We start from the raw sequence: 24,472 nt of genomic DNA on the forward strand, positions 1-24,472 counted from the left end.
CCGCTGCTGCCGATCACTTCGTCTGAGGAGCGCGAGCGAGGAGGATTGCAGCGAGATCACTCTGCAAAAACAGCAACACACATCCAAACGCAATGCAGGTACAATGATCCCTTATTAATATGCTTTAAAAGGATAATTGCTGTGAAACTAGCATGCTGAATGTGGTTTATTGTTTTGTGTTCTTACAGCTGTGGTACTTTGGAGTTTACTAACTGGGATACTTGTACTTGATAATGTATCAACGACAGAAAGACCGAACAATTAATGAACAAGAGAAAACAAAAGCTTTGGATCATACTTTGAGAGATTTTCATTGGAGAAAGAAATACTTTCAATTACTTTAGATATGTACACTGTAGACTATGCAATACAAAAATAGTCAAAGTAAAAATCATGCATTTGTATTGGAAATGTCTTTTAAATAAAAAAACAAAAATATAATCAAAAGTAAAAAGCCCCCTTCAATGTTCATGTATATTTTATACTATTTGGATGACTTTATTATTATTATCATTGCCGTAACGTAAGCAGTGTTTCTATTTTCTAGTAGATAACGTCATATGCTGTTATTTAAAAATATAACATTACCCTCTGAAATGTAGTGTCTATGTGAACGCCTCAGCTCACTCCCTTCATCTGCTGGACGCTGTCTGCATGGGGCTCTGAGGCTCATAACCAACTGTAAGCCCCTCACACACCACGCTGTTCTCTTTAGTCAACTGGACATCACTATCAATGCGCAGATCACTGCACTGGTACACACTCATCTGTACCGCTCTGCTTGGACTGCTGCCCCTCTGTCCACTTACATCTCACACAAACAGAGGCCATCTCAATCTCGGTGGTGGCGAAGTCGATAGGGACTTGGCTTGGCAACTGGAAGGTCACCTGTTCAAGTCCCGGCAAGACAAAGTGCTACCGAGGTGTCCCTGAGCAAGGCACCGTTCCCCACACTGCTCCCCGGGCGCCGTTCAAAATGGCAGCCCACGGCTCCTAACACTAGGATGGGTCAAATGCAGAGAAACAATTTCCCCACGAGGGATTAATAAAAGTCTATCTTAATCTTAATCTTAAATGAGAGAATCACTCTGTCCGTCCCCTCAGTACGCGCGGTGCTTGGGAATAAAGCCATATCATACTCTGCCCCCTCGACCTGGAACGCGCTTCCGCAGGAACTTAAGCTGACCTCTTTGATACCCATCACGGATTGTAAACTCTTTTTAAAAAAGCTGGAGAAATCCTCTGTGGGTGTTTGCACCTGCTATATCTGACTGTATGGATTTCAATGACTACTTTTTCACGGTGTTGTATTTGAGTGTTGCCTCTGTGTTTAGTGTCCTGTCTGCCTGACTTTGTGTGGTCGTGTTACCACTGACAGGTCTCTCTTGGAAACGAGACCTTGTGTCTCAATGAGATTTTACACCTGTACAAATAAAGGTTAAATTAAAAGATGATAATAATGTGAAGTATAAAGTAGCATACAATTAAAGCACTCGAAAACAAGTAACTCCAAATGAATTTACTTAGGACTTGAGGAAACTGGAGATTTCAAACTTTCAATATAATGATATAGTGCAGATTCACTTCATGTAAAGCGACCTTCAGGGCAGATTGTCAATATAAAGCTCAGTATGTTTTATGAATGGAGTTCTGTTGAGGTTTTGACCAATAACCCTAAGTGATAACACTTTGTTGAGCTATATATTGCTTTATATTATTTAATAGTTACAAATAAATGTTACTGCCATTTTAGTTGTTTGTGAATTTATTCTTAGTTAGTGTCGTTACTGAAGTGAGTTCAAGTAGTTTTTATGCTTCATTTTTTCAAGGCATGTTTGAGCACCTGATGTAATTGATGTATTGGAGACAGGTGGAGCATCACAGGTGGTACAGAGTACGAGTTGAGAGAGGATACCAGTTTGTAAAGATCCAAAGCAACACGCAGCATTTCTCATCAGCTTTGCAACTTCTCTAGAAGAAAGAGAAATAATCTCTTGGTGTGTGTGTGTGTGTGTGTGTGTGTGTGTGTGTGTGTGTGTGTGTGTGTGTGTGTGTGTGTGTGTGTGTGTGTGTGTGTGTGTGTGTGTGTGTGTGTGTGTGTGTGTGTGTGTGTGTGTGTGTGTGTGTGTGTGTGTGTGTGTGTGTGTGTGTGTGTGTGTGTGTCTTGCCTGCAGCGTTCACACTAATGGTCACAGGCAGCGTCTCCTGCTCTGCTCACATGGCTTCACTCCTTTGAATAATGCAGCGCTCTGGATGTTAAGACCCCAACCCCTCCTCTTCCTCAGATCTTGTACAGCAGTTCCTCAACATGCAGTCACAGAAACTCAAAAGAGGATTTAGTTTGACTGATATTGTATAGCTTTGTTGACAGGTTTATGCTACACTGTGTGTGTTCTTATAGACCGAGGGTCCATCAAGTATCACTTAGTGTTTCACTCGTCCTCTCACCTCACTGTGGCAGCCATCTCTTTTATTGATGCAGTTTTAAGGAGTGTGAATTATTGAGCGACATTTCTCGATGCTCTGGCATCCTTTCATATTCAAATAGGATACCAGAGGGGCAGAGCCTCTCCCCAGCTCTCTCTACATACTCACTTCTTAAGCTCTTGAAGAGACAAAGAAACGGATTAAGAAAAGAGAAAAAGGATTGACAATGTGGTCGGGCGTTTGCCTCGTGATGTTAAGCTACCTCCTATTTCTTAAATGAATTGTCTTCTTTGTGTGTTAATGTTTATGTAAAGCATGTCTTGTGTATGATACAGTATGTGCTAGAAAGAAACGAACCTTCCTCTGTGTTTCCGCAGGCAGATGGGAAGGCAGTGGATGGCGGCCTGCTGCCTGACGCCAACGGGAAGGACCCGAACCCTGGTGGACAGACAGAGGGCTCCAAGTGGCAGAGACCACGGCTCACACGCAAATCTCTGATGAATTGTTGTCTTGTCAAGTGGATCATTGCCAGCACCACGCAACAAGGGCCAGGTACACACACACAGGCGTACACAAACAATACAGTGCATTTAATATGGGCATGATCATGTGACAGCAGGGAAAGTGGACCCGAGGAGGGATATAAAGAAAGAGGACAGGTCTTCATTCACCTGCTCTGCAGAATACATGCATTTTAGAGCATCTACGACATATTTCGTGTATGTTCACGTCCATGCTTCCCTTCAGTCAACGAATGTAGCTAGCTGCTTTCATTCTTACCTCTGATTCTGCGTCAAAGAATTTAGTTGAATCCGCTACATATTCATTATCTTTATCTTATGCTCCTTACCCCTCTCGTTCCTATCACACATGCACAGATACACACACAGACCATATACTGTATATATAAAGACGTATAAAGATATATAAAGTACTGTTGTTAGAGCCACAAAGTTATTATTTCGAGTCATAATTTGATAAATGATTTAATGATGGAAAATGATTTATATTGCCATGGTGAATATGTTTTGATGAAATGATTGTTAATTTTATATCGTAAATATGATCTGTTTCCTTGTACCTTCCGGTGTGTATTTAAGTGAGGTAATTGAGGACAGCCGGCGTGCTCGGAGACCTGATGAGACGGGGGGCGGAACAGTTTTTCGACCGCAAATTGCAGACAGAGATTAGTGTTGGACTGCACACAAAGTATAGTTTAGTTTATATAGGAAAGCATATCGCCGAAATATTGTTTAAAGCTTTGTTATTTTGAGACTATTTAAGTCAATACTTTTTTGTTAATAAATTACTTTTTTTTGACTGGAAACCTTCGGCTGCTTATTGTTTTGGATTGCGTGTCGTCAACCCCGCTCTATAGCGGCAAGAGGAAAGCTTGGATGCCATTACAACTGTTGTTTTGTCTTGGTTTATCCAACAAAGGCAGTATGTTGACTCTGTGCTTACTTTTGACAGCAGGGACATTCATTCCTTTCTGCAATATGTCCAAACAATATCACATCATTTCCTAATTTTAAATTAGGACTATCTCATGTCATGAATTGTTTTGTGAAAAGCAATCCTCAAACCATTCTTAACTTAGGTATTCATAAGGTGCCTCTAAGTAAAAAAGGTCATTTTAAATATCAACATTGCTCACAAGGCACTCGTGAGGATATTCATGATTATCCAGATAACGATAATAACCCCATTCCTCTTATTGCAAATGCATTTTTATCACAACCCCCGGTACATTTCCATAACCTCAAATCCCTAATTAAAATGCATACACATAGTGATTCATTTCCCCTCTGGTCTTTGATCAGCCTGGTTAACAACCACAGTGATGAGCCGGCAGAATGTCTCCGCTGGTGTTTCCAGAAAGGACTGCTGTTTGTTACCCAGACTCGTTTACTGCTGACTTCTCTCTCTGCCGGCACACAGAGCCATGCCTCTGACAGGACACAGAGCAGGACTAATACTCTGGGGCCTGACAAGCCATCCTGTAACGACTGAATGAACACAGGTGGAGGACTCAATAGCACGACTCAGAGACAGAGGATTAGGATGCAAACAGGTCTTTATATCCAAGGGTCGGTACACGGGAGATCAGTCAATAAGGCTAACAAAACAGACGAGGAGTAGACAGGGACCGGGTCAGGACACGAAGCTGGGTCAGGTACACGTGGAATCAGATACTAAGAAAAACACTGCTGCAACGCTATAGGAATAACTAAGACGAACTGGCACTGAAGGGACTGTGGATGCAGACTACGTAGACAGAGGGAGAGATGATAATGGGGCACAGGGGAGGCTAATTAGGGAAGGGACGCAGGTGGAGTTCAATCAAGGGCAGGAAAGCTGAGGCTGAAATTAGAGAAACAACAATGAAAACAGGAACAATAACAACAACATCAACATGCTGGCTCAGCCCTTACATATCCACTCAAACTTGAATCATAACACTGTGTTCAGCTCTAATTTGGATCAGAAAACTTGTCTTGATTTTTAGTTATGAGGATTTAAAATATATCTGTAGTTGGAATAAAGTTCAACTTCTGCTCAAATATTTCATTTCATTTCATTTCAAACCTTTATTTAACGAGATTGGTCCCATTGAGATCATAGATCTCTTTTCAAGGGAGACCAGGGGCCTATACTACGAAGCTGGTTCAACCTAACCTGGATATGTTTGAGTTAGCCGGTTGGCCTAATCCAAAACATACGCGCTCTCGCTAAACGGTACTACGACGCTGGTTATCAAGTGGATCGCTCAAGCCAGCCGTGTCCTATCTAGTTAGGTGCGCGTTCACATGAGAGGGGTGGTATTTGGAGCATTCGACCAATCATAAACATGGAGAAGCGTACTGACAGCGCAGCGTCATACTTCCTGAATGAAACGTGAACTTTAATACTAGTCAAAAATGAAGAAGTTAAACTTTAAACATCCATGATTTAAACACTTTATCCAGGATCAAAGCCACATAGCTGCACCTGCAAGGTGAATACAGCTGGAAAAAGAAAAAGTGTTTGAATGCGTACATTAACAGGTTTATGATATCACTGCCCCGTCTAAAACACGATCTGACTTCAATTACATTTGTCTCGAGTGTTTCGTCAACTTATGTGTTGCTTAAAATAATACTTCTGCATACAGTATGTGACACTGTGAGTGTTGCACGGCCAGATACGGCTCAGCTGACTCAGATAAGGAGATATTGATACATTATGAAGTGATATGCCGCGGACTGTACTTAATGTACTCTGATCCGGTTACTTATGTTGTGGCCGATATTTAAGTAAGCTTTCTTAACGCTAATGTTATAATAGTCAGATTGCTCTGAAGATGGAGGTGATATTCTATTCATGTTCACGTTCACACAGTCGGTGATTTTTGCCGGCCGTCTTTCCTGCGACGGCAGTTTTTCTGTGTTTCCTTTCTCCTGTAATATGACTTGATCGCTTTAAACTCCGCACACTGAGCTCTGATTGGTCAGCAGGCAGTGCTTTCACTGAGTTGAGCTCTTAGCCTGCTAACCTGGTCGGGACCAGGTTAGCTGCTTAGCATATATTACCATGGAGATCTAGCCTGCTAAAAAGAGAACCAGCTTCGGATGACCGGAAAGCCGGAGTTTTCCCTGAATTTAGCTGGCTAAGCGAAAATCCTGCTTCGCAGTATACCCCCCTGCAGCATATAGGTTCCACATGAAACATAAAACAATAAAGGACATTATACATTATATTTACAGGATACATAAACAAAACCAAAATATACTGTATATGTATTCTCACTCTCAATATCATATGAAACCATTAGACCATTGGTTACGTTTTAAACGGAATTAATGTGCTAAAGGTGGGGTATTTGTACAGCACCACGGCTTCTACAGAGGACATGTTTTAATGTATTTATTGTCAAAGCATTTGATATAATCATTGCTATCGGGATGTTAAGAGCATTCCATGGAATATAACAAAAAGTGTACCCCACCTTTAAGTGTTAAAGCATATCTCCTTAACTTTAAAGCAACTTGATCGCCATCTACTGGTGTGTAGACATGGTATCACCTGAGTGTTCGACAAAAGACAAGATGGTCTGCACTCCACTCACTCTCGCAAGTATCTCATGCACGACAATATGATATATATGCAAGTGCAAAATATGCAACAACAATTCTTAATAGTTATAAGATTGTGCAGGAACATATGGAATTGCGGTGTAATGTTAAAACGTGATTCATACATTATTGTTTCTCTGATTTTGCAAGTGAGAACTGCAGCACATAGGATTAGCAGAGGATGTTGAACTTTTGTATTCACTTTGCCATCACATACTGTAGGCTAGATATAGCTGTATTTACAGCTTTAGGACTTTAACTTTAAAGGCCCTCTATTATACTCTTTTTCAAATATATAGTTCTCGGATATATACACTGAAGTGTTTGGCTGAAATACCAAACAGATCATGCGTTGTAGCATCCCATAAACCCTCTGTTTCAGCCCTGTTTCAAAAGTGCTGATTCTGTGTCTAGCTTTAAATACTAATGAGCTGCTGCTGGCCACGCCCCTTTGTGATGTGTTTGGTTTTAAAAGAACACAATGGTGCTCTCGGAGGAGATTCAGGTGATAAGGTGTTACCTCCGTTGGTCATTGGCTAATGGTTGCTCAACCCAAAAAATCATTATGACATCACAAAGTGGCCACAATCTGATCAGCTCATTTTCAACAGGTTTTTATAAAAATGGATCAGGAGAAAAAGAGAGGGGATCTTTTTTTACTGAAGCTTTCCGAATCTCTTAGCACTCTTTATATATAAAACACATGAAAAGTGGATTTTGCACAATAAGTGACCTTTAATGTTGTACAAGTTGTTACAAGCCCTTAGGGTTTTATTCATAACAACCTGGGAAATTCCTTATGTGTCTTTCGTATCTACTTTTGGTTAGAAGTGTGTTACTACTAGAGTTAACCTCAACAATAAACATTATCAAACCCTCTGGTACACCTTTACAATCCAGGTTGAACTGGTTTGTTGTTGTTGTTGTTTTAAAGTCTTCAGTCTAAAGGGGGATTTAAAATCTCTCTTATAACTCAAGAGTGAGACGGTCTTACAGAAATAATAAAAGCATGTCGTTTATTTGTGAGAAGTTTCTGTGTTTGTTACAGGGTTGGAGATGTCTTTTCTCTGCAGGAATGTGTGAAAGAGCCAAATGTTAGTAATACATTCTCATGGTGGCTGCTGCTCCATCTCCTACATGTTCTATTTAATATGTGTATTAGGAAGCTAGAGGTCAGCTTAAAGAGAGTGTAAAGATTGTGTGCTTTCTGTCAAATCTTATTTACTGTTAAAAGAAAACGTATGGTAATATGTCCACCTGATGATGGAAATGCTGCTATACAATGGCATTTAGCATGGAGGTTACATTTTCATTTATAGTTCTTCAGAATCAGGTCATTAGTGAATGCACATTTTGAAACTATGTTTGACCAGGCAATTGGAAGTTTAAAAAACCTGGGCAACATCATTATTCTTTTATTTATTTATTCCCTTTCATTTACATCAAAAACTTCTCTTGAATTTAAAGGCAAGTTTCTTCGTTTTTGTTTTAACTTATTTACTTAAAAGTTAGAAATGAGTTTGTATATTGAGCAAAGTATGGAAAAAAACTATTCAATAAACAAAAAGTAAAAAAACAACTGGGTGTAATCCCCCTTGAAAAAAAAATGCAATGTAAAGCATTTCTTGACAAAGAAAATGCATACAAATCAATAAAAAAGCTAAAAGCATGCACTAAGAAAGAGGCTGAGAGAGAGCGACGCTTCGGGTGTTTCTTCCTGAGAGGAGAACCTGTGACGGTGTTTGATGGATGAGCTGAGGCTCTGAGCTGTAATGCTCTCCCCACAGTCATTAAAGCCTGAGGCGGAAACTGATGCACTGTCTGCATCTCTCCATGCTTAAGCCACCTCGCTGTATTTAATATAATAATAATAATTCCTTACATTTATTATAGCGCTTTTTCAATGACTCAAAGCGCTTTACATATACACACATTACACATATATCATACATGCAATGGTCAGATACTGTGGACAATACCCACAGGAGCAAGTTCAGGTGAAGTGTCTTGCCCAAGGACACACCGGCTTTACAGACGCAGCAGCGGCGGGTTTCACCCCTTGAAGTTCCCCAGCACTCCCCCTTGATCTGATGATCGGATGCACAGTCCACTGCGCCACCCGTCCCGTATATATGAGAACGGGGGTAGATCAGCACTTAGGGTGCATTAAACATTATACTGCTGCCTTATTGTTTATGTTAGGCCAGTTCCCACATTAGCTCATACATCTTGCATGTTCTCTAATGGCTGAGTGCGTTTCCTCCGTCGAGGTAGGATTAACCAACACATCAAAAACACTTTATAAAAATCTACGTTTGTAAGTAAAGGATAACTAGTTAGCTCGACGATCAATCACCACAGTTTAAATCCTCTGACTCGTGTGAGGCAAAATCAAGCATATTAGGGAAAAATTAAGGTTATTATTTTGTAAAATGTATTTTATTTTCAATTATTGACAATTGAGTACTAATCTTCCATAACTTAGGAACTTGTTTGATTTATGACACACAACTTTTATCAAAAGAACACAAGCAATCACGCACAACGACATCAAATCTCCCTCTGAAATACAGCTGTTCCACTGCTCTTGGTGTGCAGCGGCCAAATGTGTTTTGTTTTTTAGGAAATGGCACCATCCCAGTTCATCAGTGCACCGTAGCTGTTTGACTCAGACATTAAGTACAAGGCTATTTACATAAACCATCGGCAGCAATCAAAATGCATTTCTGGCCTGCCTTCTCTCCCTCTTCTCAGACCAATATTTATCTCTCAACAATTGATTTGCCCTCCACCCCCCTTTCCTACTTGAACGGAGTCCATTATGTTGTGCAGAGTCATCAGCTGTGAACTATTCTCAAACACTTACATTGTCCTCCGGCGGCACACAATAATACAAAGCCTCACTCGTGCCTTTGCAACAACAAAAAGTACTTTTCGACCCACATGGAAGCATGGAAGGAGCATTTTACAGAGGCTTCTTATTGACCTCAAAGGTGCGCAGCTCATCGTTCAGCACAGATGTACCTGCCCTTTGCTTAACTGCAGTGTCGTGAACAAAGCACCGGTTTAACAGTCTCCGTTTGTTTTCGTCTTTAAGTGAATCCTGCTGAGTTATTGACTGTGTGCGGCTGGTTGGCGTAGGAGAAACAAGCAGCGCCACACAGGGCAGGGCCGGCTCCTTCTTCATAAGTGCTGCTCAAATCCCAGCCATCAGCGGATGTGGATCAATGCTTGGTTTTACAGCTTTGCATCCTTGAAATGACTGAGCAAATACAGACTGTCAATCAGGGACTATTAGCAAAGAAATTCCTTCAGTAGCAACCCCCTCCTGCCCCTACGAACCTCCAACACACACACTCACACACACAGATCAGGACAGAGAGGAGATGGAGTGAGTGTGGGGTGGAGCCCCTGAGTTGATGGAGTTGTTGGACAGATCCTAAAATGAACTATCCAGGAGGTAAAACACCAGCTGTTGGATTTTTTGGAAAGCTTTGGATAATTTAAGTCGATTAACACTCTATGATTGTAATTTTTCTGCACACATGACGGCCTTTTAATCCAAACGAGGATGCTCTGCAGGCGAATGAGGATTCTATTTGTTGCTTTATTGGTCAGTGGTTGAAGTCAGGGGTTTCTTTTAAGTGATCCGGGACAAAAGCCCTGACGTGGCAGGAGGAAGTTGACATCAAGTTTTTTTAAGAGGGCTTTTGCACAGGCGGTATCTAATGCAAGGCAACAATGGCAATGGATGGCATGGAAGTAATTGCCATTGCTGTTGTTATCGGGCTGTTTTATGTCGTGCTCAAACAGTTTGGCGTTTGGGAGCCCTTGTCACTCGAAGGTAAGACGTTGAGACCTTTGCATGGGGTTTTCTGAAGACGAAAAATCGTATAAACGTTCCAGTTGTTTTGTTGTGGTGCTAAATTATAAGTGAGTGCAGTCACATAAGGCAGCTGTAAAATATGAAAGGGATGTGGATTATGGATTTCAAAAGGAAAGGATAAAGTATATAGAAATATTTGTTGTTGCTGTAATTGTTACTCCTGGGACATTTGAGGCAACCACAAACTCTGTCAGCGTACATAATAGCATGTTCACCTTAATAATGTTGTTGTTTTTTAAATGTGTTCACTGTGTTGGTATATTTGTGTCACTTTTAGAGATTAAGCATTAACAGTTTCTTCTTCCCCCTTTAATTTCCTTCATCACCATCTCTTGCTGGTCAACTTTTGTGTTGTGCTTTCTTTAAAGATGGTGAGTAGTACTTCTTGAGGTGTTCATTCCGGTATCATCAATAAGGTTTTTATTTTAATCCCAGCTATCTTTTGTAAACTTCTTTCCCTTCATTTGTTATCTAAATGAACTGTCCCGTTGGCTGATAGAATAATGCATATTCCCTTTTGGAAGACTTGTCAAACACGGTGTTACTAATATGAATTATGGCTGCCTTGTATTCACGTGATGTTGCAGAATGTTCACCAATGTTAATTAGTAAAACCTGTGATTATAAAGCAAGTCAGAGGGTGTGTCTGAAATCCCTCTCTACTGTCCAGTTATTTATCCAAATGTCAGAATTGTCACAAAAAAGTAACTAAAAAGATGTAGATTGTTTGTCTGTGTATTTCCTGTGGCAGCCTTATTTCTTCATGATTAATCCCCCCTTTTTAATAGCAGAAATGTAGATTTAAGAACACAATTTGTTGTTAAAATGTGTGTTGAAGTTTATGCAGTAGCACACTTGTCCATTACAGGCACAAAATGATATGTATTTGTGTTAAACAATCTCAATGTATTCCATACTATACATAAACGAGTGGTTATTATGAAGGAATAAGAGGTTTAGTGAAAGAGGGGGTTTGACACAGCCAAGATGTCAACAATTCCTTGAACTGCTTCCACCACTTCAAATGTATTTCATGCTTATTTCCTCTAACTACCCTCATTTTTCCAAGCTACAGTAGACGCTCCTCTAACTAATATATTTGTCATCTTCTTTATCAAAAAATGTCCCTAAATATTTTACACCATTAGTGTGTTTTTATCATATTTAAGCAATACTGTACATTCTTCTAACTACTTTGTTTTGTATCTCTTACCCACTTCCTTGTCTTACCCTCTTTATTTTTTTCGAATTTCTATGTGGTCTGTACAGATGGTGAGCATTTTGAGTTATGTTCTGTACTTATATTTTGCCTCCCATCTATTATGATTTTCTAGTATTTTCAACTCCTCCCCTCCCTGTCCTTTGTGGTCTTTCTTTCTTGTCCTTCCCCTGTTTCCTCCTTCTTTTTCTCTTCCCCTTATTTCCCACCCCACCCCACCCCCTATTTCCTCTGTGTCCCACTGACAGACAGCTGTGACGGAGAACTTGAACTCTCCATGGTGCGTCACCAGCCCGAGGGCCTCGATCAGCTCCAGGCCCAGACACAGTTCACCAGGAAGGAGCTCCAGTCGCTCTACAGAGGCTTTAAAAATGTATGAAAACAATCAGTCAGCGCTAGTGGATCTGATTAGAGAGGACGAGCCTTCATCTTAACGAAAACCATTAATAGTAACGGTGGCTCAGGGGCCCAGTTGAGACGGATCAATCATTGACCAGAATAAAGCTTGCAGACACATTTATATTTACATTACACCAGATATGAGGCCAACATGATGTGGATGCCCCAATAATTACGCATATGTGGTTATTTAACATATTTCCCAAACAATTAGGATTAATATGCTGCTACTATAAATCTCCACTTTTCAGGCTATCCACAAAACAATGGGTAATGAATCGACAGTTAGTGACGATTATGTGCCTTTAAGAGAAGAAGAAGAGTGCAAGCTAATGTTAACAAATCGGACATAATTAAATATAAACAAATGTGTTCACGTTCCTGAGCCCTTAACGTCACATAATGGTAAGAGACCTTCAGAGTAAAGAAACTGTAATGAAATATCTACAGGGGGACGTGCTCTGATAAGTGAAATCTAATGGGAAAATGCCATTTTAAGAGATTTTAGTTTCAAAATCTAATGTTCTCTGTCTGGCTGTTACTGTTTCCTTTACATGCACTACTTGCATTTACCTTGATTTACTTAAGGAATTGTCTCACCAGAGTTTACACATGTGCCTTAAGGCTTTTCATTGCTGAAGTAATCTGCGTTGTGGGTATTTATTTTTGCAAAAGAAGCACCAAGGGCCCCATAGAGATTTTCCATAAATAGTGACGTTTTTTAAAGTTCTTTATGCCCTCTAGTGGCCATACATTAGATCTGCATTTCAGGCAGGGGCTGATACTGCACAGGAGAAAACATAGAATGCCATTAATGAACCATTATTGTCTGTTATTCTTGTTATTACATAACTCTAACTGTGTAATTTCAAATATAATTCATTATTAATAGTGTACGCTCTGACTTAAATGATGTCAATGTTTATTTCCTTCCACAGGAATGTCCCAGTGGGCTGGTGGATGAGGAAACGTTCAAAAGCATTTACTCTCAGTTCTTCCCTCAAGGAGGTACAGTATTCATTTACTAAACTGGTGTTATATAAGCATCTGATTCTCAGTATACAACTAGTATCTTTCTTAAGTGTATTGTATATTCATTTTATGTTCTCAGACGCAACCACGTATGCACATTTCTTGTTCCAAGCATTTGATATGGACAGAAGTGGCTCCATCCGGTTTGAGGTGAGTGCCCCACTGACTGAATATTTGTGGAAGAAACCAAAAAGAGAGGTTATAATAATACGTCTTATTGTTTTTACAGGACTTTGTGATAGGACTGTCTGTGTTGCTAAGAGGCTCTGTCACAGAGAAACTTCGATGGGCGTTCAACCTGTACGACATCAACAAAGATGGCTACGTTACAAAAGAGGTAACTTCAACAAACTGGAAAACAAAACAAAATGTGTTGCAGGGTCTTCATTTCTGTCTGTGTATCTGGTTTCCTGCAGGAAATGATGGCAATAATGACGTCAATTTATGACATGATGGGCCGATATACCTTACCCAGTGTACGGGATGATTCTCCATATGAGCATGTGGAGAGATTCTTCCAGGTTTGTTATCGATGCAGCCACAAAGCTTAATACTGTAAATACATCCAGTAGGCCTAGACTGTATCAAGTCACAGTGTGTGTCAATTAACCTGTATACTGTAGGGTTTGTACCCAGTGGCACTCTCTCAATAACACAAAGCCGTTTGTTTAATCATTCTGAAGACTGGACCTCTTTTAAAACCACAGATCATCATTATCATGTTGTGACACACTTTAGATCAATATAATTTTACACTTGTGCAATATTTCCTTTCCATGTCTGACATTTTTCAGAAAATGGATCGGAACAGAGACGGCGTGGTGACTATTGATGAGTTCATAGAAACCTGTCAAAAGGTAAAACTCCAGTCAAACTGAGTGAGTTCATGCAGCTTTCAAAACAAACAAACACATTTTCTCTTCCATGTGCTTTCGTTTCTCAATAGGATGAAAACATTATGGCTTCCATGCAGCTCTTTGAGAACGTCATCTAGTTTAGAGACGGGGATCAGTAAAGCGTTTCCAGCTGCAAATTAAATAACTTCATCCTTCCTGGAAAGGGTAAACCAGGCCATGCAACATATTTGACTCATTTTAACACACAGTGGAAACAACTATTCCTTTTCCCGTCCAACTGTTCTATGCAGAGAAGTGTGCAGAAATCACCACAAGTATTTTTTTGCATGACAATTGTTTTTATGTACATGATGGGAATGTGAAAAAAGTCACCATAACAGATGAGCATGAGTGAATGCCCAACAAAGCATGTGATGCAAACTACATTGAAGACAAACAAAAAGTATATTTATGTTTGAGTTCTACAGATTGTTGTGTCCTAAATGTGACCCTGTCATTGACATGTTGACGCAAAACCTGCTGAAATAAATAAACTACCTTCACATTCTGAAAGATCTACTGAATATCTTCACGACACACACAGCAGGGATGTGTGCAAGCGGGGCTTAATTATTTACAGAATAAACAGTCTTGCACAACTCAACATCTTGCCATGATTACATCAGACGTCTTATATTTGAAGTTATGTAAATGTTCGGCTGCAAAACATCAATAAAACGTGCTATGCAACTTCCTGCTTCCATGCTACATGCAAAAACAAATGGAATGAGTCAATCCTTTGTACACAAGATAATGAACACATTTTCCAAGTCAGACGTTCTTTGATTTTATCCTGAAACAAATTCCCACTATTTTTAGCGTTTCGTTTTTTTTCTGAACAATCATCTTCCTTATTCAAAGTCCTGTGTTGCTCTCATACTTCTGTGTAGCATCACAGTCTTGGTATTTCCTAAAGAAAATGTTAAATGGTTAAACCCTGCTGGCTGTTGAACTTCTTCTGCGTGTTTGACCAATTCTCTATCTGTATGCACATTGATTTTCCCGGTGCTCATGTGATCTATTTCAGGGTCCTTGGTGGACGATTGACACAGCAAAAGTACAGAAAAATGTTATTTATTTTCCAACTAAGAAACTGTGAAGACTCAAGATGCAACTCTTCCTTCCTTCTTCATGTCCTATGCTTTCAACAGTCAAATGAATGAATGACTCTGTATTGTTTACGTGTGTTATAGTTCAGCTAGTTATGATTAGGTCGGACATCTTTTTGAGAGGATTTAGGTATGTTTTTTTTGGGAAACCAACCGTTCATTTTTCTAGCAATATTCAATCTGCAAAGCAAAGTCTGACTAGGCTCCTGTTACAGTTGAGATAATGATTCACTGTCCTAATATCAAACACTACTATGCAGAGCCGGCCCGGCCCATTAAGCGACAGAAGCGGCCGCTTAGGGCCCCACAGCCACTAACGGCCCGTCCACACAGCGGCGTGTGTTGACGCTTGCCGGCGGGCGTGTCTGACACTCGACCAACAACCAATCACATGAATCTCCCGCCCCTGACACACAAGCAGCGGTTTGATTGGCTAGAGCTTGTACTGGCATATGATTCGATTGGCTGACGCTTCTGCCGAGGCGTCAAAAGTTGAACATTGCTCAACTTTTGCAGCGAGCCACGCCAGCAACGCTCCGCGTCGCTTCCCATGATGCAGTTCGGCTAAAAGTGACGTCACCCCATTAAAAGTGAATGGGCAGAAGCGTTGGAAGCTTCAACGCACGCCGCTGTGTGGACGGGCCGTAAGGGGCCCCCTAGCAAAAATGAAAAAAATGAAGAAGAAAAAATGAAAAGAAAATAATAATCTCAGTACACCGTCGCCGTGATAAGTATGTTTAAATAATTGTGTTAATATACCTAGATTGCCTACTCTCAAAGTCATGCATTATATTATTGAGTCAACAATATTAATACATTAACCGTGCTTTACCTGAACCTCATCATGACACAAGAGAGGACGGCAGGATTGCAATTTCCCGTGTTCAGTGAATGCAACAGAGGCAAGACACCAGACCAACCAGAGAGTTGAATGGAAACAAACATCTGTCTTATTGGCTGACAGGAACCTATCCTGTGAGCGGTGATAATGTTTAAAATAAACTGTCAGTCGGACTCACAGTTTTTGAAGATGGACATACGAAAACATTTTCTTAAAAAAGACGACAATTCTCAAGTGGTGGCTCACACAACAACCCCAGAGCCACCACTCGAGCCAGGTGAACAAGGTATGTAAATGTCAGTAAACTTCCAAGTTATGCAAACATGTAAGCAAAGCATAAATTACAGCTACGTTGACGTTACTTTGAATCGCGTGGGTAAGCTAAACCGTTAGCAAGTAGCTATAGCTACCCAGATATATTAAATAAACACTTTGTCATACAATCTAAATGTGATGTTTTTTAGCGTGACCTGGTGATTTCAAAGAAAGGTCTCTGGGAAATGTTGACTTACTGTTCGACATGAAGCTAGAAGCTACCTTACAGTACACAGTTGATCCGGAGTCCTGTCAGTTAAAGTGTTTCATATAGTTAAGTCAACCTAGCACTGAAATATATGGATATTATGTGACAGTATTTCTGAGAAAAAGTCAGCTGAAATGGTGGCATAGTTACCACTGCTTTACGTGTCAACAGCATGTTTGAACGTATTTGCAGCAGTACATGTGGCTGTTTGGCCACTGACGTTGCCATAACAACACCTGAATTTAAATGTGCAACCTCTTTTTGTGACAGATTTTTGCAAGAAATTATAATTCTTCTGAATGATATTCCTATTGACAGCTAGTTTCTATGTGAACATTATGAGATGGACAGCCAGAGAGAATAAACAGTTATGAAATACTATATGACAAAACAAGAATACAGTTTAAGTTATTTGTAAAATATCCATAAATAAACATCTGTTTACAGTTCTGTTTCATATGGGTGTTGAGAGATGTATCCATAGATCTCTTCAATTTGCTCTCAAAGTGCACCATATTGATGCTTTTAAATTCAATATTTAAAAAAAAAATCTTCCCGGGGGAGCGTGAGAGGAGGTTAGGTCCACGGTGTTTACATGCTTATTTATACAATATGTGTGCTTATGCTAACATAGTAAGACAAAAGTTGGTTCCGTGTTATGTGTAGTGTGAACGCGCTAGAGTGAGGGGGGCCCCCAAGCCAAAGCTCGTTTAGGGCCCCCAAAAGTCTAGGGCCGGCCCTGCTACTATGCTTTCTTCCTGTGAAGTTAATCCAGCTGCAAGTCCAGTCAGGTTTATGAGGTACAGGTTTATTCACTCAAGAAAATCTGAGCATTAAACTCGTGCAGGTGTAAACATGTCTGATTTTAATATATAAAAGAAAATCCAAACACACAGAACCATGGTAGAAAAGTATTCAGTACAGACAGTAATATCAGTGTCTTTGGTCGATCATATCACCCCTGTTCTCATTTCATTGCATTGGCTCCTGATTCACATAAGATCAGACTTCAAGATTTTACTGTTAACCTTTAAAATCTTACATGGACTAGCAACTCCCTATTTATCATCACCCCGCCTCTATCTACCAGGCTCCCACGATCCCAAAATCCCAGTCTCCTTTCCATCCCCAGAATTCACAATTCCTCAGGTGGCAGAGCCTTTTCCTTCCGAGCACCTCTCTTTTGGAACGTCTTCCCATTCAGATCCGAGAAGCTAATTCCGTTGATTCCTTTAATAAAAAGAAAACTCAAAACACATCTCTTCTTATCTGTCTTCCTTGTCCCCTAGTTTCCATCACCATAGTTTCCATCTTCATTAGCACTTCTGTTCTATTTTACATACACATGAAGTTGTTCATAATGTTTTTATCATTTTTGTGCTATGATATTTGTATTTTATTTGTATTTTGTACAGCCCTTTGGGGCATTTTTTGTAATATCATTGTTTCGTTTTGGCATCAGCCTTTGCATTTGGAGGATAATGGGAGAAGACTAGGTGTTGCAACTGTATGTGAACTGCCACCATCAGCTAAAACCATTCAACCTGTACTGTATTATTGATCTTGGACCAATGGCAAAGCGTGGTTTGTTTTGGGGAGGAGCTGTGTTGCTCTGTGGAGTAGATGTTTGTTTAGAAATGATACTGACACCAAAATGCTGCTCTTCTGTGTGGCAAGTGTTGTGGTTTGAAAAAGGACTGCCGCTCCAACATCACTGCCTCCAAACAGAAAGGTAAGTTCATTATTTATTGTTTTTAATTAACATCAAAGTGGATAGTATCACTACATTTTACCTGTGTGACTTAAGATGTCAATGATCTCCTCCAGGTGCATTGGCATGATACATGGAGTGGCATATCCACTTTGATACAACACTATCTCCTGCAATGTTTATCTGAGACCGTAAAAACCTATTCATCGTGGAAAGGAGAGAAATATGCATCACACACACATAATGCCCACTGAGCCCAGTGTTGACAGAGCATGTGGATGGTTCTGGATGTCTGTTGTGTTAGTGCTGGTGAGCATGTGACTTTTGATGTGCAACCAGCTCAATCAAAAGCTGGTCTGGACGTCAGCCAACAGACTTAACAATAGTCTCTTTGTCTCTCAAAGAAAGGAATAAATAACCTATGCAAAAACACAAACACAGCAATATGGATTTGTATTTGATCAGGCTCCAATCACCTGCCACTCTTTTATTTGTTTAGGTCTTCAGTAATGATTGGCCAGCAGAAGCTTCTCTCGCTGTGGGTTTTGCTGTTGCTCACTGCAGCTCTGTGCCCAGGTGTGAACAGTAAGCGTGGCTCTAAGGGTCGTGGAAAAGGTGATGATGATGATGATGATAAAGCGCCTTCCTCTCCAAGTAAAAGCCTCTCCAAGAAGGGCCTGAAGTGGGCGGGAGCAGCAGCAGCAGCCGGGATGCTGGGAGGCACCGGCACCGGACTGGGGTTCTTTGGTAAAGGAAAACACGGATCTGGGAAACATCATGGCCACAAGACCTCCTCTTCCGAGCATGATCAGCGGCCTCATCACAACGAAAACCAGAGATTTCACAACCATTCCCTCTGGAGAGCCTTTGTTAAGTCAGCTGCCCCCGCTCCTACTACTAACATCTGCCTCACACTTGGGAATGTGTTGTCCTTCCTGATAGCAGCCTGGATCAGGGACTTTTGAGCAACGTCCAATCACAGGAAAAGCATTCAGTCATTAAACCAAATGAAATAAAAGCTATTTTAAACAATATTCTTCTTTGTGCAATATTCTTTTCTAGTCAAATGAGGTTGCTAAGGTCCCTGAGGCTTTAGCAACCTAATTGTAATGTTATATTTTACAGCCTGATTCCAGGATGATTACTCGCTCACACGCTTTGACTACTTTTAAGCCATCCAACAATCTCTTAGTACATAACTTGGGACCGAGTAGAATAAGCTTTTATATGGTAATTATAACAACTTCATCTAACCTTTCCGAATAGCGACTAGTTGTTGCAGCTGTTTTGAACTTTTTTCCATTTACAGAACATATAAATCATGCATTACAAATATTTGCCTTATTATAATAGAGCTGGACTGCGAATAACTACTGGTTACAAAATATAATTAGTTAATCCCTGTTTCGTTTTCTATGCTTTGATGTTATGATTTAATATTAAATTAGTTAGAGGATATTGTTATGTGACAGGGTGACGGTATATCGTTAACACATAAAGACCCTTAGTTTGTTACTTATTTTATTTAACACAAACATCCATGACAAACAATATTAAATCATATTAGTAATCCAAAGCGTTAACAACTGCAAGTCAAAACTGGGAGATTTAGATCTCTGCACTCCCTGTGAGCTCCGTGACGCAGTTACAGAACATCTAAACCTAAGTGGAATAAGTGCACTTTACAGATATTCTACAGTCTAGAGACAGTATGAACATGTTAAATTCATTTATAATCAACATGGCTAGAATCAAGAAAAGGAAAAAAGCAGTATGATAAGTAACTAACTGAGATCAAAACAATACAAATAAATCACAATACAACAGTGCATATCACTTCCAGATTCAACATTTGGACAGTATTTAATTCCTTTTCTTGGTTACTACACACTAAACATAGCGTGATTAACATACCAATAACAGACAGAACACAGTACTGTCATACTCTGAACTGTACAGGGACAGTTTTGTCCATAAACTGAACATTTACTTGGTTGAAACTCCCTTCCTAATCCTGCAAACTTAATTTACAGTACAATCTTTTGAAACATAATCACAAAGTGCATTATAAAACCAAGAAACCAGAAATATTTAAAACTGTCAGATGTAATCAAACAAACTGGGACAGTAAGAGACATTTCTAATACACAAACTTACAGTGGGAGCAAAATCAGAGCAGAAGTTTAATTCCTGGAGTCAAAGATCATAAAAAGCCAGGGGAAGCTTTAATTTGTGAAAATTCAACTCAATAATTCAATAATTTAGTTATTTACAGATCTGCCAACACCCAAAATGTGACTGTTATAATGCGGGAAGATGGATAGCCTGGAAACGTGGAAATCCCAAATTCAAACAACGGGAATAGACTGTGTATAATGAGCAGGGTTACATATATAAAAGCTTAGTTCTTTGATGGCAGAATTGATGATGAACGTATTGAATTGTTGTAGACATTATCTGTCCGAAACCTCAAATCCCAGCATGTACGGCACAGTTTTAAAGCATCAGGCTCAATGATCAACAAATTGATCTCGACGGCTGCAGACAAAAAGCCACATCACTTCACCGCTAATGGCTGCACATTGAAAGATTCATGCTCACTAACTGCCTAGGGCTAAAACATGCAGTACATGAATTTACAGGCAACACAGAAGCAATTTGTAGGTTTTATGTTCCTGAGAAGGGTGGGGCTTTGCTTTTGGGACATCTTCAGTCTTGCACTGACTGCCCAAATGTGAGTTTGTAATGGGAAGCCATTTATCTAAACGGAAATGCACTTCAACATTTCCATTATGGTTAACAGAATTTCGTGTTCATAAGGGAAGCTTGATTTCATTTGCAAACACAATTAGGGCCAATCAAAATGTCCCATTCCTTATTTTATGACATTTAAATGCATCTCACTGTCCATTACAACACATTTATTTCTCCTTTCTGGTATAACATAAATTATTTTGGGCTTTTAAAAAAAAAAGCTGAATAATTTATCTCTGTTTGTTCCCATTATCAAACTTACATTATTTGGAAGTGATCAACTCCCCAGCACATTGCAATGACAATGAGAACATCTACTTTGAAAACACAGCTTGTACAAGTTAGTTAACCCTGGCTTAAACATTCATTTATATATTTCATGAAAACACATTTTCCTTTGATTAAGCATTTTAACCAATTGAAATGTCAGTCTGTCCAGTTGCCCAGTATGATAATAAAAAAGTATGAATGGTGGAATGATGTTAGTTGCATGTTTGTGTACCTAATTTAAACCCTTAGTGTCATATTCCTATCTTATACAGTAGCATTAAAAAGGATGTCACAATACATCGTCACAAAAACTGATCTGTGCAATAATGTAGAGTACAAAAGTGCAAAATAAAAAGAGATGCAAGACTATTTCATGAGAGAATTGACAAGAAACAAATGTGCAGCTTGTACAACACACAACTAATGATCGAACTGTAGAAGTTTAAACTGATAGCTGCTTCTTATAACTGACTTGGTTATATACACATATAGAGGATAATAGAGGATTGACTAAATGTGACCGGAAGATATCCATAAGTGTTGACGTGCAGATTTAATGGAGGACGTAGAAATCCATTTGTGGTATGGAAACAAAAACACTAATGGTTCTCACTGGAGTAAGAGCATGCTGGAAAGAAGCATCAGGAGGGATGTGAAAAGTTGAAACATCCCGAAGCTCGGAGGGCTGCTGTTATTTTCTGACATTCTCTGATCTGCTCTTTTTCGTTCCTGCAGGAAGCGCTCAGAGTACTCCATGTACTTCTCAACACATCGCCTGGACTTCATCTGGTCAACTAGGGCTGGGTATCCAATCTCCTCAATGCCGACGGTGTCTCCATCATCCTGGTCGCCTTCCTGGTCTTTAAGAAGATCAGTCTTATTCATGCAGCTCTCCATGAACTTGTCGTAAGACTCGGCGCGTGGAGGAAGCTTGTACTCATAATCACGGCCGTAATCTTTTTCGTCGGTGGATTTTGTGCCATACTTGCGGTACATGTAGCTGTTGTAGTGTTGCTCTTCTTCAGGGTTGCGGAAATTGAAGTGGGGTCGTGGGAAACGCCCTAATCCATATCCAACGGCCATTCCAGCCACAGCACCAACGCCTGCCGCCATCATGGCTTTTTTGGCAAAACCTGAAGATTGGGGCTGGTAACCCATATTACTCACAGAGCGGGAGAAAGGAGAGCCTCCCATCCCACCACCGTATCCTCCACCACCACCACCATATCCTCCACCGTATCCTCCTCCACCGTAGCGGGGACTGAGGATCTTATTATTTGGGTTCCAGTTGGTGTAACCGCCGACTGCTCCACCTGGGTAACCACCGCCTCCATAACCACCGCCTCCATAACCACCGCCTCCATAACCACCGCCTCCATAACCACCGCCTCCATAACCACCACCTGGATATGGAGGAGGCTGACCATAACCCTGTCCTGTATTTCCTCCTCGGACTGGGTACCCTCCTGCAGCTGGATACTGCTGGTTAGGATATCCTCCTGCAGGGTTGCCAGCTCTGCCTGGATATTGGCCTCCTGCAGCTGGATTCTGATTTGGATAACCTCTTGCTGGGTTTTGGTTGGGATACCCCCCAGCGCCTGGATAATTACCTCCAGCTGGATATCCACCTGCTGGGTTCTGGTTTGGATAACCACCAGGATTGGCTCTACCAGGCTGCTGGTTTGGGTTACTACCGACTGCTGGATAATTTGGGGGGTTTTGCCTGGGAACTCCTGCTGGATTAGGTTTGGCCGCTCCTGGAAAACTTCCGCCAGCAGGATATGGGTTGCTGTTTCTATTTGGAATCTGGGGCTGCCGAGGGTAATTTGCTGGCTGAGATGGTGGCTTAGATTGTGTTTTTGTGGATGACGTTTTTCTTCCACTGCTGCTGCTTCCCCTTTTAGCCCATGTTGATTCAGTGTTTAGAAGAAACACAACAACAAGGGACAGAAGAGCGACCTCACACAACCTTCCCATCATGGACCTAAAGAGAAAAAGTGTTTTACGGAAATGATCGTAAAAATAATCAAGCATTGAGAAAACAACATCGCTTTCTCTGTTCAACTTCAGGATGACACGTAAAATAGCCCAGGAATTTCTTTTAATTATCATTGAGAGCCACACAGGATTTATTTATATAGGCTAAACACATATATATTTTCTTATTACAAGATAGTCCTATTACACTGAAATTGAGAGTAGACCGTAATTTCAAAGACATTCAAGCGGAGCACCCATTTTTATCAAATTATGTCTATAAAGAAATAGGCCTAAATCAATTCAATCAATATGTCACGCATAACCACTATGAGCAAACAATGTTTGTATTTTTCAAACAGTCAAACATTGCATAATTAACAAGCTGCCCTTTAGCTCAAACACGACCACTGACGCTGCATCATGTCATAATACAGGCGCTTTTTATCCCATCCAGCCTACCAACAAAGGTCTCAATAACATTTTAATGGAGTATTCTATTAATTAAGTATTTCTTACCCTGATCCAATGGTTTTCTTGTGGGTTTGGATATTAATTTGGTGGAAATACGTTGTTGTCCTCTCGCTTGCTCGGCTCCGTAGCTCTGGCTAAAAGGGTGGCTTTGCCTAGTTTGGGTGCGCTCGTTTTGATGTACTGCAAGCAGCCTGGAGGCAATAGAGGCGGTGACAGTTCGCTGTGACGCAATGATCATCATGAGACAAAAAAAACAAGATTCATAATTTCCGATATGTTTTACTTTCAGTGACTAACTGATCGATTATATCAATCAATCAATGTTTATTTATATAGCCCAATATCACAAATGTTACATTTGTCTCAGTGGTCTTCACAGTGTGTACAGAATATCAGTATGACAATACGACACCCTCTGTCCTTAGACCCTCACATCGTACAAGGAAAAACTTCCAAAGAAAACCCAGTTTAAAGGGAAAAATGGGAGAAACCTCAGGGAGAGCAACAGAGGAGGGATCCCTCTCCCAGGACGGACAGACGTGCAATAGATACCGTTATACCCCATTTTGTTCTCCTTATTGTGTAAGTTTGCATGTTTGTTTTACTCATTTCAGGGATTTCCAAGAAAAATACATTATTCTTAAATAATGTTATATTTGTGTTGGAATTAACATAGTATTCTGAAAAGATGTGTTTTATTTAACTATAATGTTTTGTTATATGTTTTACAATAGAAATATCCCTGCTAATTTTTTCTTTACTAATAATTATTAAATAACAGTAGTTTTGTCTCTATTTTTTTAGTACTAAAAAATGTAGACAAAACTACTGTTATTTAA

General features: G+C 40.2%; 2 protein-coding genes across 3 annotated transcripts; one reads left to right on the top strand and one right to left on the bottom strand.

Moving 5' to 3' along the window:
- Positions 1-10: 10 nt before the first annotated feature.
- On the top strand, positions 11-14,636 carry LOC117455878 (calsenilin-like). Of its 2 annotated transcripts, XM_034095510.2 has the most exons (9): positions 11-98; positions 2,805-2,979; positions 11,896-12,020; positions 12,985-13,054; positions 13,158-13,228; positions 13,308-13,415; positions 13,495-13,599; positions 13,873-13,935; positions 14,025-14,636. In XM_034095510.2, exons 1-9 carry the CDS (start codon positions 93-95, stop codon positions 14,070-14,072), a joined length of 771 nt encoding a protein of 256 aa, XP_033951401.1. In that variant the 5' UTR covers positions 11-92; the 3' UTR covers positions 14,073-14,636. The 2 variants fall into 2 exon arrangements, with proteins under 2 accessions (XP_033951401.1, XP_033951402.1); XM_034095511.2 differs by lacking the exons at positions 11-98; positions 2,805-2,979 and adding an exon at positions 10,276-10,386.
- A 5,026-nt stretch (positions 14,637-19,662) lies between these two features.
- On the bottom strand, positions 19,663-23,817 carry LOC117455940 (calcium-binding protein P-like). Its single transcript, XM_034095593.2, has 2 exons — positions 23,679-23,817; positions 19,663-23,166 (listed from the first exon to the last, which is right to left on the bottom strand). The coding sequence occupies exon 2, from the start codon at positions 23,160-23,162 to the stop codon at positions 21,792-21,794; it is 1,371 nt and encodes a 456-aa protein (XP_033951484.1). The 5' UTR covers positions 23,163-23,166; positions 23,679-23,817; the 3' UTR covers positions 19,663-21,791.
- Between the last annotated feature and the right edge of the window lie 655 nt (positions 23,818-24,472).

This window comes from Pseudochaenichthys georgianus, chromosome 12 (genome assembly GCF_902827115.2).
Source record: "Pseudochaenichthys georgianus chromosome 12, fPseGeo1.2, whole genome shotgun sequence".
In the NCBI taxonomy this organism is placed as follows: domain Eukaryota; kingdom Metazoa; phylum Chordata; class Actinopteri; order Perciformes; family Channichthyidae; genus Pseudochaenichthys; species Pseudochaenichthys georgianus.